Source organism: Salvelinus fontinalis, chromosome 16 (genome assembly GCF_029448725.1).
Source record: "Salvelinus fontinalis isolate EN_2023a chromosome 16, ASM2944872v1, whole genome shotgun sequence".
Taxonomy (NCBI): domain Eukaryota; kingdom Metazoa; phylum Chordata; class Actinopteri; order Salmoniformes; family Salmonidae; genus Salvelinus; species Salvelinus fontinalis.
Genome location: NC_074680.1, coordinates 51,877,609 through 51,895,402, shown reverse-complemented (window position 1 = coordinate 51,895,402; position 17,794 = coordinate 51,877,609). Strand labels below are relative to the sequence as shown.

Here is a 17,794-nt window from a genome sequence, read left to right as displayed (position 1 = left end):
TAAACCAGATACAATACAACAGAGCATTATGGGTACTGTAGTTTGTAGTCCGTCCTGCTACCCACCACTACCACATCGTTCTAAACCAGATACAATACAACAGAGCATTATGGGTACTGTAGTTTGTAGTCCATCATGCTACCCACCACTACCACATCGTTCTAAACCAGATACAATACAACAGAGCATTATGGGTACTGTAGTTTGTAGTCCGCCCTGCTACCCACCACTACCATATCGTTCTAAACCAGATACAATACAACAGAGCATTATGGGTACTGTAGTTTGTAGTCCATCATGCTACCCACCACTACCACATCGTTCTTCTTCTTCCTCTCTGCTAGTTTCCTCTTCCTCTGGTTCTCAGCGTGGTTCTTGGATCGCTGGGAGTCTTGGCGCCGGTTCATACGCAGCAGACCGCCCGTGGCAATCATGGCGACGATTTGATTGGACGACGGGCTTGTCAATCAACCTGGGGGAAGAGGCAGGAGAAGAGAGGAGAGTCAGTTGTATTGAATTAAAACACACACAGAAAAAGTGACTTTGTTCTCTGAAGGGTAAAATTTAGTTCCTCAATACATTCCCAAAAGAATGGATTTATCCTGCCTACCACCACAAAAAATTCTGGTCTTACTTCAGAGATGTCTTTTGATATAAATAATAAATAGTACATATGATATTACATCAAAACAGATTTTATTTAAACAACATTCATCTAAAAAAATATGGATTGATAGAACGACTCCTGAAAAGTGTGTTGCTTAAGACAGAGAATCATGAGGATGTAAAATGGGAAAAAGGCAGAAGCATTTTTATATATTCAGTAGGATGTTAAATGAAACTTCTAAAACCCGTGTGTCCAGACTACCACCCATCAGGCTGGTACCCTGCTGTCTTCTCATCTCTTCTCTGTGTCCAGACTACCACCCATCAGGCTGGTACCCTGCTGTCTTCTCATCTCTTCTCTGTGTCCAGACTACCACCCATCAGGCTGGTACCCTGCTGTCTTCTCATCTCTTCTCTGTGTCCAGACTACCACCCATCAGGCTGGTACCCTGCTGTCTTCTCATCTCTTCTCTGTGTCCGACTACCACCCATCAGGCTGGTACCCTGCTGCCTTCTCATCTCTTCTCTGTGTCCAGACTACCACCCATCAGGCTGTTACCCTGCTGTCTTCTCATCTCTTCTCTGTGTCCAGACTACCACCCATCAGGATGGTACGCTGCTGTCTTCTCATCTCTTCTCTGTCCAGACTACCACCCATCAGGCTGGTACCCTGCTGTCTTCTCATCTCCTCTCTGTGTCAGACTACCACCCATCAGGCTGGTACGCTGCTGTCTTCTCATCTCTTCTCTGTGTCCAGACTACCACCCATCAGGCTGGTACGCTGCTGTCTTCTCATCTCTTCTCTGTGTCCAGACTACCACCCATCAGGCTGGTACGCTGCTGTCTTCTCATCTCTTCTCTGTGTCCAGACTACCACCCATCAGGCTGGTACACTGCTGTCTTCTCATCTCTTCTCTGTGTCCAGACTACCACCCATCAGGCTGGTACGCTGCTGTCTTCTCATCTCTTCTCTGTGTCCAGACTACCACCCATCAGGATGGTATGCTGCTGTCTTCTCATCTCATCTCCTTCTAGCTCTCTGTTTCTCTCTCTCTCTCTTCCCACTGGACACACACTGGTTTGATTCAACTTTATTTTCATGTCATTTCAACTAGATAGGCTACTATTTGGAACACAGTAAGATTGTTTTCATGCCTGGTCCGACCTCGACTCCCTCAATATAATCCCACTAATCACTCCTCATTATCCGTGTTCTAGGGTTCACATTGATGAATAACTTATTGCACAAATTATTATTCACAGCAGCAATTAGGGGACACTTTTTCATAGAAGGATGTGAATATTCGATTTTGATTTTGATTTTGATTGTCTGACAGTTATATAACTCAGTGAAAGAGGAGCAGATTGTGCCATTATTATATCATGAAGAAGAAGAGTGAAGAAGAAGAGTGAAGAAGAAAAGTGAAGAAGAAGAGTGAAAAAGAAGAATGAAGAAGAAGAAGAGTGAAGAAGAAGAGTGAAGAAGAAGAGTGAAGAAGAGAAATGAAGAAGAAGAATGAAGAAGAAGAGTGAAGAAGAAGAGTGAAGAAGAAGAATGAAGAAGAAGAGTGAAAAAGAAGAGTGAAGAAGAAGAGTGAAGAAGAAGAGTGAAGAAGAAGAAGAGTGAAGAAGAAGAGTGAAGAAGAAGAGTGAAGAAGAAGAATGAAGAAGAAGAATGAAGAAGAAGAGTGAAAAAGAAAAGTGAAAAAGAAGAATGAAGAAGAAGAAGAGTGAAGAAGAAGAGTGAAGAAGAAGAGTGAAGAAGAAGAGTGAAGAAGAAGAATGAAGAAGAAGAATGAAGAAGAAGAGTGAAGAAGAAGAATGAAGAAGAAGAGTGAAGAAGAAGAATGAAGAAGAAGAATAAAGAAGAAGAGTGAAGAAGAAGGGTGAAGAAGAAGAGTGAAGAAGAAGAGTGAAGAAGAGAAATGAAGAAGAAGAATGAAGAAGAAGAATGAAGAAGAAGAATAAAGAAGAAGAGTGAAGAAGAAGAGTGAAGAAGAAGAGTGAAGAAGAAGAGTGAAGAAGAGAAATTAAGAAGAAAAATGAAGAAGAAGAGTGAAGAAGAAGAATGAATAAGAAGAGTGAAGAAGAAGAGTGAAGAAGAAGAGTGAAGAAGAAGAGTGAAGAAGAAGAGTGAAGAAGAAGAATGAAGAAGAAAAGTGAAGAAGAAGGGTGAAGAAGAAGAGTGAAGAAGAGAAATGAAGAAGAAAAATGAAGAGGAAGAGTGAAGAAGAAGTGTGAAGAAGAAGAAGACGAAGAAGAAGAAGAAGAGTGAAGAAGAATGAAGAAGAAAAGTGAAGAAGAAGAATGAAGAAGAAGAATGAAGAAGAAGAGTGAAGAAGAAGTGAAGAAGAAGAATGAAGAAGAAGAATGAAGAAGAAGAGTGAAGAAGAAAAATGAAGAAGAAGAGTGAAGAAGAAGAATGAAGAAGAAAAATGAAGAAGAAGAATGAAGAAGAAGAGTAAAGAAGAAGAATGAAGAAGAAGAGTGAAGAATAAGAATGAAGAAGAAGAGTGAAGAAGAAGAGTGAAGAAGAAAAATGAAGAAGAAGAGTGAAGAAGAAGAATGAAGAAGAAAAATGAAGAAGAAGAGTGAAGAAGAAGAATAAAGAAGAAGTGTGAAGAAGAAGAGTGAAGAGGAAGAGTGAAGAAGAGAAATGAAGAAGAAAAATGAAGAAGAAGAATGAAGAAGAAGAGTGAAGAAGAAGAGTGAAGAAGAAGAATGAAGAAGAAGAGTGAAAAAGAAGAGTGAAGAAGAAGAGTGAAGAAGAAGGGTGAAGAAGAAGAGTGAAGAAGAGTGTCTTTATTAGTGTTTCTACACTGTTTTGACTAAAGCTCTTCTTGACTACTCTCTATCTCTTTCTGTAGACGTCCAAAACCTCCAGCTTGGAATCTGTCTGGGAACTGGGGCTCACAGGGATTCTGAAGTAGGAACAATAAGGCATATGCAGAAAGATATTCCTAGATAGATAGATAGATAGATGTGCCCAGATGGCTGTCACTGAAGAGAGACTATGTGGGCGGCAGATCACTTTGGTCAGAGAGAGAGACAGAGAAAGGGAGGGAGAGAGAGAGAGAGAGAGAGAGAGAGAGAGAGAGAGAGAGAGAGAGAGAGAGAGAGAGAGAGAGAGAGAGAGAGAGAGAGAGAGAGAGAGAGAGAGAGAGAGAGAGAGAGAGAGAGAGAGAGAGAGAGGGAGAGAGAGAGAAAGAGAGACAGAGACATAGAGAGAGAGAGAGAGAGAGAGAGAGAGAGAGAATGAAGGAGGGCCTACAGCAGCACCTAGATCTTCTGCACAGATTCTGTCAGACCTGGGCCCTGACAGTAAATCTCAGTAAGACCAAAATAATGGTGTTCCAAAAAAGGTCCAGTCACCAGGACCACAAATTCCATCTAGACACCGTTGCCCTAGAGCACACAAAAAACTATACATACCTCGGCCTAAACATCAGCACCACAGGTAACTTCCACAAAGCTGTGAACGATCTGAGAGACAAGGCAAGAAGGGCCTTCTATGCCATCAAAAGGAACATAAATTTCAACATACCAATTAGGATCTGGCTAAAAATACTTGAATCAGTCATAGAGCCCATTGCCCTTTATGGTTGTGAGGTCTGGGGTCCGCTCACCAACCAAGATTTCACAAAATGGGACAAACACCAAATTGAGACTCTGCATGCAGAATTCTGCAAAAATATCCTCCGTGTACAACGTAGAACACCAAATAATGCATGCAGAGCAGAATTAGGCCGATACCCACTAATTATCAAAATCCAGAAAAGAGCCGTTAAATTCTACAACCACCTAAAAGGAAGCGATTCCCAAACCTTCCATAACAAAGCCATCACCTACAGAGAGATGAACCTGGAGAAGAGTCCCCTAAGCAAGCTGGTCCTAGGGCTCTGTTCACAAACACAAACACACCCCACAGAGCCCCAGGACAACAGCACAATTAGACCCAACCAAATCATGAGAAAACAAAAAGATAATTACTTGACACATTGGAAAGAATTAACAAAAAAACAGAGCAAACTAGAATGCTATTTGGCCCTAAACAGAGAGTACACAGTGGCAGAATACCTGACCACTGTGACTGACCCAAACTTAAGGAAAGCTTTGACTATGTACAGACTCAGTGAGCATAGCCTTGCTATTGAGAAAGGCCGCCGTAGGCAGACATGGCTCTCAAGAGAAGACAGGCTATGTGCACACTGCCCACAAAATGAGGTGGAAACTGAGCTGCACTTCCTAACCTCCTGCCCAATGTATGACCATATTAGAGAGACATATTTCCCTCAGATTACACAGATCCACAAAGAATTCGAAAACAAATCCAATTTTGATAAACTCCCATATCTACTGGGTGAAATTCCACAGTGTGCCATCACAGCAGCAAGATTTGTGACCTGTTGCCACAAGAAAAGGGCAACCAGTGAAGAACAAACACCACTGTAAATACAACCCATATTTATGTTTATTTATTTTAACTTGTGTGCTTTAACCATTTGTACATTGTTACAACACTGCATATATATAATATGACATTTGTAATGTCTTTATTGTTTTGAAACTTCTGTATGTGTAATGTTTACTGTTCATTTTTATTGTTTATTTGACTTTTGTATATTACCTACCTCACTTGCTTTGGCAATGTTAACACATGTTTCCCATGCCAATAAAGCCCCTTGAATTGAATTGAATTGAATTGAGAGAGAGAGAGAGAGAGAGAGATAGAGAGAGAGATAGAGATAGAGAGAGATAGGGAGAGAGAGAGAGAGAGAGAGAGAGAGAGAGAGAGAGAGAGAGAGAGAGAGAGAGAGAGAGAGAGAGAGAGAGAGAGAGAGAGAGAGACAGAGACAGAGACAGAGACAGAGACAGAGAGAGAGACAGAGAGACAGAGAGAGAGAGAGAGAGAGAGAGAGACAGAGAGACAGAGAGACAGAGAGAGAGAGAGAGAGAGAGACAGAGAGACAGAGAGAGAGAGAGAGAGAGAGAGAGAGAGAGAGAGAGAGAGAGAGAGAGAGAGAGAGAGAGAGAGAGAGAGAGAGACAGAGAGACAGAGAGACAGAGAGACAGAGAGACAGAGACAGAGAGAGACAGAGACAGAGACAGAGACAGAGACAGAGACAGAGACAGAGACAGAGACAGAGACAGAGACAGAGAGAGAGAGAGAGAGAGAGAGAGAGAGAGAGAGAGAGAGAGAGAGACAGAGACAGAGACAGAGACAGAGACAGAGACAGAGACAGAGACAGAGACAGAGACAGAGACAGAGACAGAGACAGAGACAGAGACAGAGAGATAGAGACAGAGAGAGAGAGATAGAGAGAGAGAGAGAGAGACACCTCTGTCTGATCACAGCCAAATTACATTGTTCCTCAAAAGAACAGACATGGAAACAACCACACATTCACAGCCCAGTAAGCTGTATAACATCAGAAATTCATACAGATGGGCCCAAAACAGCACAGAAGAATACCAGAAAGCAACCTGGAACCAAAATATCGAAACACTCTTAGATAACTTTCTGGATACCACATTCACTCACAGTAAAGAAGGCATCAATCTAGCAGTACAAAACATCAACTATATATTCAGGCAAACGGCAAAAGAAGCACAATTGAAATTGATAAAAAACAAAACAAAAAAGATCACAGATGACAACTGGTTTGATGCAGATTGTAAAATTATAAGAAAAAAAATTAGAACACTATCCAACCAAAAGCACAGAGACCCAAATAATGGTGAATTACGCCTTCATTACTGTGAGACTTTAAAACTCTATAAACGTACACTCAGAACCAAAAAAGCCCAGTACAACAGAAAGCAGCTGATGCTAATTGAGGAGTCCATAAACACAAACAACTTCTGGCAAAATTGGAAAAAATTAAAGAAATCTAAACAAGAGGAATTAGCGATACAAAATGGTGACATATGGACAACCCATTTTAAAACACTCTACAACACCGTTCAAATTGACACAAACACAGAACAACGCCAAATTCATGAGAAGTTGAATGGATTAGAAAAAGCTATAAAGGACAACCAAAATCCACTGGACTCCCCAATTACTGACCAGGAGCTCTATAAGAAACTTCAGGCTCTCAAATTTAAAAAGGCATGCGGACCTGATGGTATCCTAAATGAGATGCTCAAACTCACTAGTGCAAAATTTCAATTGGCCATACTAAAACTGTTAAATTTGATCCTGAGTGTAGGTTATTTCCCTGACATCTGGAATCAAGGACTCATAACCCCAATCTTTAAAAACGGAGACAAATTTGACCCTAACAATTACAGAGGCATTTGTGTGAACAGTAACCTGGGGAAGGTTTTCTGTAGTATTATAAATGTAAGAGTTCTAAACTTCCTTAATAAGCACAATGTCTTGAGTAAAAGCCAAATTGGATTTATACCAAAACATCGCACGACCGATCATATTTACACCCTACACACCCTGATAGGTAAACATGTCCACCAAAATAATACCAAAATATACGCTTGCTTTATCGACTTCCAAAAAGCATTTGATTCTATTTGGCACACAGGACTGTTCTACAAAGTTATTGAAAGTGGTGTAGGGGGTAAAACATATGACATAATTAAATCAATGTATACTGGCAATACGTGCAGCATTAAAATTGGCAAGAAAAGAACAGAATTCTTTAACCAGGGGCGGGGCCTTCGTCAGGGTTGTAATCTGAGCCCTGCACTCTTCAATATTTACATCAACGAATTGGCCACTATTCTAGATAAATCCTCAGCCCCTGGTGTTAGTCTCCATAATTCAGAGGTTAAATGCCTACTCTTCGCAGATGACCTATGCCTGTTGTCACCCACAGCACATGGCCTACAGCAGAGCCTGGATCTGCTAGAGCAGTACTGCCAGACCTGGGCCCTGGCAGTAAACCCCAAAAAGACTAAAATAATGATTTTCCAGAGAAGATCCAGATCTCAGGGAATTAGACCAAAGTTCTCAATTGGTACAAAATATATAGAGTACTGCACACACTACAATTACTTAGGTTTAAAAATAAGCTCAACTGGACACCTTAATGAGGCAGTGAATGAACTGAGAGAGAAAGCACGCAGGGCATTCTACGCAATTAAAAAGCAAATTCAAATTGAAATACCTATTAAAATTTGGCTAAAACTAATTGAATATGTCATTGAACCAATTGCACTTTATGGCAGCGAGGTGTGGGGTCCACTTGCAAAACAAGATTTCATCAAATGGGACAAACATCCCATTGAAACCCTGCATGCAGAGTTCTGTAAGATTCTCCTACATGTCCAGAGGAAAACTACAAACAATGCATGCAGGGCAGAATTAGGCAAATATCCACTAATAATAAAAACTCAAAAAAGAGCAATTAAGTTTTGGAAACATCTAAAATACAGTGACCCCCTCTCATATCACTACCAAGCCCTGCAATACCAAGAGCTGAGCAAAGAAAAGAGTCCCCTCATCCAGCTGGTCCTGGGGCTGAGTTCACAAACCTGTTCTACTAACACACTGAAGCCTCAGGACCAGAACATCCAATCAATCAGAATAAACCAAATTACAACACAGTCAAAACAAAACTACATTGCTTATTGGGAAACACAAGCACAAGCACAGAGCAAAATGCAGTGCTATCTGGCCCTAAATCGACAGTACACCGTGGCTAACTATTTGACTATGGTTACTGATCAAAACCTTAGAAAAACCTTGACAAAGTACAGGCTCAGTGAGCACAGCCTTGCCATTGAGAAGGGTAGACACAGGAAAACCTGGCTCCCTGTAGAGGAAAGGCTGTGCAACCACTGCACAACAGCAGAACCTGAGACGGAGCTGCATTTCCTGACAAAATGTCAAAAATATAAAACAATTAGAGAGTGTCATTTCCCCAAATTTGAAACTCTTATTCAAGGTTTCAAAGACCTCTCTGATGAGGATAGGCTACCCGTCCTGTTGGGGGAGGACGCAGAGAGCTGTGGGTTGGCAGCGCACTACATTGCTGCCTGCCATAAGTTGAGGGACAGTGTCTGACAGACCAATCAACCTGCACATGTACTCTACTGTATGTTTATTGTTATTGTTGAATGTATGGTTATTTTGACACTTAGTTATTGTTGTTACTGTTGTCCCATTGACAATTTTGATTCTCTTTTTTATATTGTAAATAAGCTTTGGCAATATGTACATTGTTACGTCATGCCAATAAAGCAAATTGAATTGAATTGAAAATTGAGAGAGAGAGAGAGAGAGAGAGAGAGAGAGAGAGAGAGAGAGAGAGAGAGAGAGAGAGAGAGAGAGAGAGAGAGAGAGAGAGAGAGAGAAAGGGAGGGAGGGAGATTGGCTATACTTAAACTCTTTAACATCATCCTCATCTCTGACATCCTCATCCTCATCTCTGACATCATCATCCTCATCTCTGACATCATAATCCTCATCTCTGACATCTTCCACAATATTTGGAACCAAGGACTGATCACACCAATCCACAAAAGTGGAGACAAATTCAAAATATATATCAACGAATTGGCGAGGTCACTAGAACAGTCAGCAGCATCTACTGTAGCCTCACCTTACTAGAATCTGAAGTCAAATGTCTACTGTTTGCCCCCCTTGCTTCTGTCCCCAACCAAGGGGGGCCTACAGCAGCACCTAGATCTTCTGCACAGATCCTGTCAGACCTGGGCCCTGACAGTAAATCTCAGTAAGACAAAAATGTTGGTTTTCCAAAAAAAGGTCCAGTTGCCAGGACCACGAATACAAATTCCATCTAGACACCGTTGCCCTAGAGCACGCAAAAAAACAATACATACCTTGGCCTAAACATCAGCGCCACAGGTAACTTCCACAAAGCTGTGAATGATCTGAGAGACAAGGCAAGAAGGGCCTTCTTCACAATCAAAAGTAACATAAAATTTGACCTCCCAATAACAAACTGGCTAAAAATACTTGAATCAGTTATAGAACCCATTGCCCTTTATGGTTGTGAGGTCTGGGGTCCGCTCACCAACCAAGAATTCACAAAATGGGGCAAACACCAAATTGAGACTCTGCATGCAAATATCCTCGTGTACAACGTACAACACCAAACACTGCATGCAGAGCAGAATTAGGCAGATACGCACTAATTATCAAAAATCTAGAAAAGAGCTGTTCAATTTTACAACCTCCTAAAAGGAAGTGATTCCCAAACCTTCCACAACAAAGCCATGAACCAGGAGAAGAGTCCCCTGGTGTAGAGGTCCTGGATGGCAGGCAGCTTAGCCCCAGTGACGTACTGGGACTCTGTAGTGCCTTGCGGTCGGAGGCCGAGCAGTTGCCGTACCAGGCAGCGATGAAACCAGTCAGGATGCTCTTGATGTTGCAGCTGTAGAACCTTTTGAGAATCTGAGGAACCATGCCATTTTTAATTTCCTGAGGGGGAATAGGCTTTGTCGTGCCCTCTTCACGATTGTCTTGGTGTGTTTGGACCATTCTAGTTTGTTGGTGACGTGGACTCCAATGATTTTGAAGCTCTCAACCTGCTCCACTAGAGCCCCGTCGATGAGAATGGGGACGTGCTCGGTTCTCTTTTTCCAGTAGTCCACAATCATCTCCTTTGTCTTGATCACATTGAGGGAGAGGTTGTTATTCTGGCACCACCCGGCCAGGTCTCTGACCTCCTCCCTATAGGCTGTCTCGTCATTGTCTGTGATCAGGCCTACCACTGATGTGTCGTTTGCAAACTCCATTGTTGAGGATCAGCGTGGCAGATGTGTTGTTACCTACCCTTACCACCTGGGGGTGTTCCGTCAGGAAGTCCAGGATCCAGTTGCAGAGGGAGGTGTTTAGTCCCAGGATCCTTAGCTTACTGATGAGCTTTGAGGGTACTATGGTGTTGAACGCTGAGCTGTTGTCAATGAATAGCATTCTCACATAGGTGTTCCTTTTGTCCAGGTAGGAAAGGGCAGTGTGGAGTGCAATAGAGATTGCATCATCTGTGGATCTCTTTGGGCGGTATGCAAATTGGAGTGGGTCTAGGGTTTCTGGGATAATGGTGTTGATGTGAGCCATGACCAGCCTTTCAAAGCACTTCATGGCTACGGACGTGAGTGCTTCGGGTCTGTAGTAATTTAGGCAGGTTGCCTTTCGTGTTCTTGGGCCTATGGTGGTCTGCTTGAAAAATGTTGGCATTACAATCAGTGATTCTAGTTGAAAATGTAAGTGAAGACACCTGCCAGTTGGTCAGCACATCCCTAGAGGACACATCCTGGTATTCTGTCTGGCCCCGAGGCTTTGTGAATGTTGACCTGTTTAAAGGTCTTACTCAGGTCGGCTACGGAGAGCGTGATCACACAGTCGTCTGGAACAGCTGATGCTCTCATGCATGCCTCGGTGTTGCTTGCCTCGAAGCGAGCAAAGAAGCAATTTAGCTCGTCTGGTAGGCTCGTGTCACTGGGCAGCTCGCGGCTGTGCTTCCCTTTGTAGTCACATAAGACGAGCGTCGGAGTCGATGTAGTACGAATCAATCTTAGTCCTGTATTGGCGCTTTGCTAGTTTGATGGTTCGTCGGAGGGCATAACAGGATTTCTTATAAGCTTCCGGGTTAGAGTCCCACACCTTGAAAGCGGCAGCTCTACCCTTTAGCTCAATTCGAATGTTGCCTGTAATCCATGGCTTCTGGTTGGGATATGTACGTACAGTCACTGTGGGGACTAGTCCAAGGTGCTGAAAGCTCGTCAGGCCATAAGGAAGATCCATTTCTGAAAGATTAGAGTTAAAATACTTTTCTGAAAGATGCCTAAACGTTTGTGGTAAATTATTACATTTTGCTACTCTCTTTATTTACATTTTTATAGCTTACAGTTTATTTATTAGTATTGTATATACTATTGTATTTCATGAACATCTCTACAGTCGTGGCCAAAATTTTTGAGAATGACAGAAATATTATTAATTTTCATAAAGTCTGCTGCCTCAGTTTGTATGATGTCAATTTGCATATACTCCAGAATGTTATGAAGAGTGATCAGATGAATTGCAATTAATTGCAAAATCCCTCTTTGCCATGCAAATGAACTGAATCCCCCAAAAACCTTTCCACTGCATTTCAGCCCTGACACAAAAGGACCAGCTGACATCATGTCAGTGATTCTCTCGTTAACACAGGTGTGAGTGTTGACAAGGACAAGGCTGGAGATCACTCTGTCATGCTGATTGAGTTCGAATAACAGACTGGAAGCTTCAAAAGGAGGGTGGTGCATTGGAATCATTGTTCTTCCTCTGTCAACCATGGTTACCTGCAAGGCAACACGTGCCGTCATCATTGCTTTGCACAAAAGGGGCTTCACAGGCAAGGATATTGCTGCCAGTAAGATTGCACCGAAATCAACCATTTATCGGGATCATCAAGAACTTCAAGGAGAGCGGTTCAATTGGTGTGAAGAAGGCTTTAGGGCGCCCAAGAAAGTCCAGCAAGCACCAGGACCTTCTCCTATAGTTGATTCAGCTGCAGGATCGGGGCACCACCAGTACAGAGCTTGCTCAGGAATGGCAGCAGGCAGGTGTGAGTGAATCTGCACGCACAGTGAGTCGAAGACTTTTGAAGGATGTCCTGGTGTCAAGAAGGGCAGCAAAGAAGCCACTTCTCTCCAGGAGAAAACATCAGGGCCAGACTGATATTATGCAAAAGGTACAGGGATTGGACTGCTGAGGACTGGGGTAAAGTAATTTTCTCTGATGAATCCCCTTTCCGATTGTTTGGGGCATCCGGAAAAAAGCTTGTCCGGAGAAGACAAGGTGAGCGCAACCATCAGTCCTGTGTCATGCCAACAGTAGAGCATCCTGAGACCATTCGTGTGTGGGGTTGCTTCTCAGCCAAGGGAGTGGGCTCACTCACAATTTTGCCTAAGAACACAGCCATGAATAAAGAATGGTACGAACACATCCTCCGAGAGCAACTTCTCCCAACCATTCAGGAGCAGTTTGGTGACGAACAATGCCTTTTCCAGCATGATGGAGCACCTTGCCTGTCCCGCCCTGACCATAGAGAGCTTTTTATTCTCTATGTTGGTCGGGGTGTGACTAGGCTGGGTTATCTAGGTGATTAATTATCTCTGTTGGCCTGTTATGGTTCCCAATCAGAGGCAGCTGTTTATTGTTGTCTCTGATCGGGGATCATATTTAGGCAGCCATTTTCCCCTTTGTGGTTTGTAGGATCTTGACTATGTTTTTGTGTAGCTGCCTGTGAGCAGCCCAGAACATCACGTTTTAGTTTTTCTTCTGTTTTGTTTGGTGAGTTTATTATTGTGGAATTCTACGCACGCTGTGCCTTGGTCCAATCATTATGACACATATATCTTCACCCTACCCCTCCAATACTAACCAAAACACATACATCTTCACAGTAACCCTCCAATACTAACCAAAACACATATATCCTCACACTAACCCTCCTAAACTAACCAAAACACATATATCCTCACACTAACCCTCCAATACTAACCAAAACACATATATCCTCACACTGACCCTCCGAAACTAACCAAAACACATATATCCTCACACTAACCCTCCAATATTAACCAAAACACATATATCCTCACACTAACCCTCCAATACTAACCAAAACACATATATCCTCACACTGACCCTCCGAAACTAACCAAAACACATATATCCTCACACTAACCCTCCAATACTAACCAAAACACATATATCCTCACACTAACTCCACCAATACTAACCAAAACACATATATCCTCACACTAACCCTCCAATACTAACCAAAAACACATATATCCTCACACTAACCCTCCAATACTAACCAAAACACATATATCCTCACACTAACCCTCCAATACTAACCAAAACACATATATCCTCACACTAAACCCTCCAATACTAACCAAAACACACATATCCTCACACTAACCCTCCAATACTAACCAAAACACATATATCCTCACACTAACCCTCCAATACTAACCAAAACACATATATCCTCACACTAACCCTCCTAAACTAACCAAAACACATATATCCTCACACTAACCCTCCAATACTAACCAAAACACATATATCCTCACACTGACCCTCCAATACTAACCAAAACACATATATCCTCACACTAACCCTCCAATACTAACCAAAACACACATATCCTCACACTAACCCTCCAATACTAACCAAAACACATATATCCTCACACTAACCCTCCTAAACTAACCAAAACACATATATCCTCACACTGACCCTCCGAAACTAACCAAAACACATATATCCTCACACTAACCCTCCAATACTAACCAAAACACATATATCCTCACACTAACCCTCCAATACTAACCAAAACACATATATCCTCACACTAACCCTCCAATACTAACCAAAACACATATATCCTCACACTAACCCTCCAATACTAACCAAAACACATATATCCTCACACTAACCCTCCAATACTAACCAAAACACATATATCCTCACACTAACCCTCCAATACTAACCAAAACACATATATCCTCACACTAACCCTCCAATACTAACCAAAACACACATATCCTCACGCTAACCCTCCAATACTAACCAAAACACACATATCCTCACACTAACCCTCCAATACTAACCAAAACACATATATCCTCACACTAACCCTCCAATACTAACCAAAACACATATATCCTCACACTAACCCCTCCAATACTAACCAAAACACATATATCCTCACACTAACCCTCCAATACTAACCAAAACACATATATCCTCACACTAACCCTCCAATACTAACCAAAACACATATATCCTCACACTAACCCTCCAATACTAACCAAAACACATATATCCTCACACTAACCCTCCAATACTAACCAAAACACATATATCCTCACACTAACCCTCCAATACTAACCAAAACACATATATCCTCACACTAACCCTCCAATACTAACCAAAACACACATATCCTCACGCTAACCCTCCAATACTAACCAAAACACACTTGAGTTTCACACATGCAGACTTTGACGATAAAACATGCACAGTTCTCGCTGAGGTCAATGTCGACCCGAACGTGTGTTGCCATGACGTGCTGAAGTGGCTATTTAGGATGCAGACACTACACATTTAATTCAACTTAATTTGACTTTCTCTTAGCCTTCTACGTACCACTGCCAGAACTCGACTAGCCACTGCTAGTGCACTAGTCACTTCCCATGCACACTTCCCATGCACACTTCCCATGCACACTTCCCATGCACACTTCCCATGCACACTTCCCATGCACACTTCCCATGCACACGTCCCATGCACACTTCCCATACACACTTCCCATGCACACTTCCCATGCACACTTCCCATGCACACTTCCCATGCACACTTCCCATGCACACTTCCCATGCACACTTCCCATGCACACTTCCCATGCACACTTCCCATGCGCTCACTGACTGAAATAACCACAGGTTGTCAATGTTCAGAGGCTAGAGGGCAGAGCCCAAACAAATCAGGTTCACAGTGACGTTTCCTTATTAGGGCTGTTTAGCCGATTGTCAAACTGCCATTGTAAATACGATTGTAATAAAAACATGGCAGATTATTAAAATAACTACAAAACCCCGATTGTTTTTCTTATGAAGTGGTTTGGAAATCAAATAGCCTGACATGCACATATAGAAAATGTTTGAAAACCCATCTGTGCCTGCGTCTAGTAAGTTTTAAAGTGTGATGAATTGCATTATACAGATGTAGGATCTTAATTTGAGCCAGTATGCTATGGAAGGAAAATAATCCTGTAGTAACAATATGTGTTTAGGGCTCCCGAGTGGCGCTGCGGTCTAAGGCACTGCATTTCAGTGCTAGAGGTGTCACTACAGACCCAGGTTCGAATCCAGGCTGTATCACAACTGAGTCCCATAGGGCGACGGACAATTGGTAACATAAATAAATGAAATAAAAAAACAGGAAATGTGAATTATTTTGTGGATTGTTATTATTGGACATTTTTTTGTACGGATGGGTACATTTTCCCTTAGGGCAAATCAAGTCTGACAATTTAAAGTGGACATTACTCATTTTAGAAGCCCTTTTAAGCCTTGAATACACTACAAGGTAGAATTTCCTGCTATGCAGGACAATTGTAAGCAAACAAAAGAGTGACCGAATGAAGATCCTACATCTGTAGCCTAATCATAAATAAATATAAAGCTTCAATAAATCTCTGACAGTTAAACATGCAGTACGTAAACCAACATAAATCCTACCGACCGTCTTAGCAGGAAATGGTTTCTGTTCCTGCATCCTCCAAAGCATTGTGTCTGGGGCTGTGTGTAATTCGCCGGTCTCTCTCTCTCTGTCTCTGTGTGTGTGCTCTCCCCTCCCTAGTTGCGTCTCTGTGAAACCAAAGCGGGAACAGTGAGTGATCTTCGACTGTATTCACAATATAGACTTCCACAAGGGGCGGAGCAAAGCAGCTGCATTTTACATCGGACACGATTATTGGACAATCTGAAAATCAATTTCGCTTGTTCGAAATCAATTTACACTACAGAAAGTGTGTGCGATAGATGAATTGCTGCAGTCTTGAAAGGATCTCTAGCAGACACTGTGAATCTCTAACAACAGTAGACTGTGAATCTCTAACAGTAGACTGTGAATCTCTAACAACAGTAGACTGTGAATCTCTAACAACAGTAGACTGTGAATCTCTAACAACAGTAGACTGTGAATCTCTAACAACAGTAGACTGTGAATCTCTAACAACAGTAGACTGTGAATCTCTAAACAACAGTAGACTGTGAATCTCTAACAACAGTAGACTGTGAATCTCTAACAACAGTAGACTGTGAATCTCTAACAACAGTAGACTGTGAATCTCTAACAACAGTAGACTGTGAATCTCTAACAACAGTAGACTGTGAATCTCTAACAACAGTAGACTGTGAATCTCTAACAACAGTAGACTGTGAATCTCTACAACAGTAGACTGTGAATCCTAACAACAGTAGACTGTGAATCTCTAAACAACAGTAGACTGTGAATCTCTAACAACAGTAGACTGTGAATCTCTAACAACAGTAGACTGTGAATCTCTAACAACAGTAGACTGTGAATCTCTAACAACAGTAGACTGTGAATCTCTAACAACAGTAGACTGTGAATCTCTAAACAGCAGTAGACTATGAATCTCTAAACAGCAGTAGACTGTGAATCTCTAAACAACAGTAGACTGTGAATCTCTAACAACAGTAGACTGTGAATCTCTAACAACAGTAGACTGTGAATCTCTAACAACAGTAGACTGTGAATCTCTAAACAACAGTAGACTGTGAATCTCTAACAACAGTAGACTGTGAATCTCTAACAACAGTAGACTGTGAATCTCTAAACAGCAGTAGACTGTGAATCTCGTTTTTTTAATGTTTATCTCAGAATATAGATTAATACATTGCATTAATGCATTCGCGGCCAGGTTGGTAGCTCTTATAAATCTCAAATCAAATCAAATCAACGTTTATTTGTCACGTGCGCTGAATACAACAGGTGTAGTAGACCTTACAGTGAAATGCTGAATACAACAGGTGTAGTAGACCTCACAGTGAAACGCTGAATACAACAGGTGTAGTAGACCTTACAGTGAAATGCTGAATACAACAGGTGTAGTAGACTCTCACAGTGAAATGCTGAATACAACAGGTGTAGTAGACCTACAGTGAAATGCTGAATACAACAGGTGTAGTAGACCTTACAGTGAAATGCTGAATAAACAGGTGTAGTAGACCTCACAGTGAAATGCTGAATACAACAGGTGTAGTAGACCTTACAGTGAATGCTGAATACAACCAGGTGTAGTAGACCTTACAGTGAAATGCTGAATACAACAGGTGTAGTAGACCTTACAGTGAAATGCTGAAATACAACAGGTGTAGTAGACCTTACAGTGAAATGCTGAATACAACAGGTGTAGTAGACCTTACAGTGAATGCTGAATACAACAGGTGTAGTAGACCTCACAGTGAAATGCTGAATACAACAGGTGTAGTAGACCTCACAGTGAAATGCTGAATACATACAGGTGTAGTAGACCTCTACAGTGAAATGCTGAATACAACAGGTGTAGTAGACCTTACAGTGAAATGCTGAATACAACGAGTGTAGTAGACCTAACAGTGAAATGCTGAATACAACAGGTGTAGTAGACCTACAGTGAAATGCTGAATA

General features: G+C 41.9%; 1 protein-coding gene across 1 annotated transcript in view; it reads right to left on the bottom strand.

Moving 5' to 3' along the window:
* The window catches only part of LOC129813327 (uncharacterized), a 28,862-nt gene extending 12,887 nt beyond the window's left edge, over window positions 1-15,975 (bottom strand). The window contains exons 1-2 of the mRNA XM_055865687.1: window positions 15,842-15,975; window positions 309-472 (exon numbers count right to left, since the gene is read on the bottom strand). Of these exons, the coding sequence (XP_055721662.1) occupies window positions 309-434 (126 nt within the window). The 5' untranslated portion in view covers window positions 435-472; window positions 15,842-15,975. The remainder of the gene's footprint in view (window positions 1-308; window positions 473-15,841) is intronic.
* Between the last annotated feature and the right edge of the window lie 1,819 nt (window positions 15,976-17,794).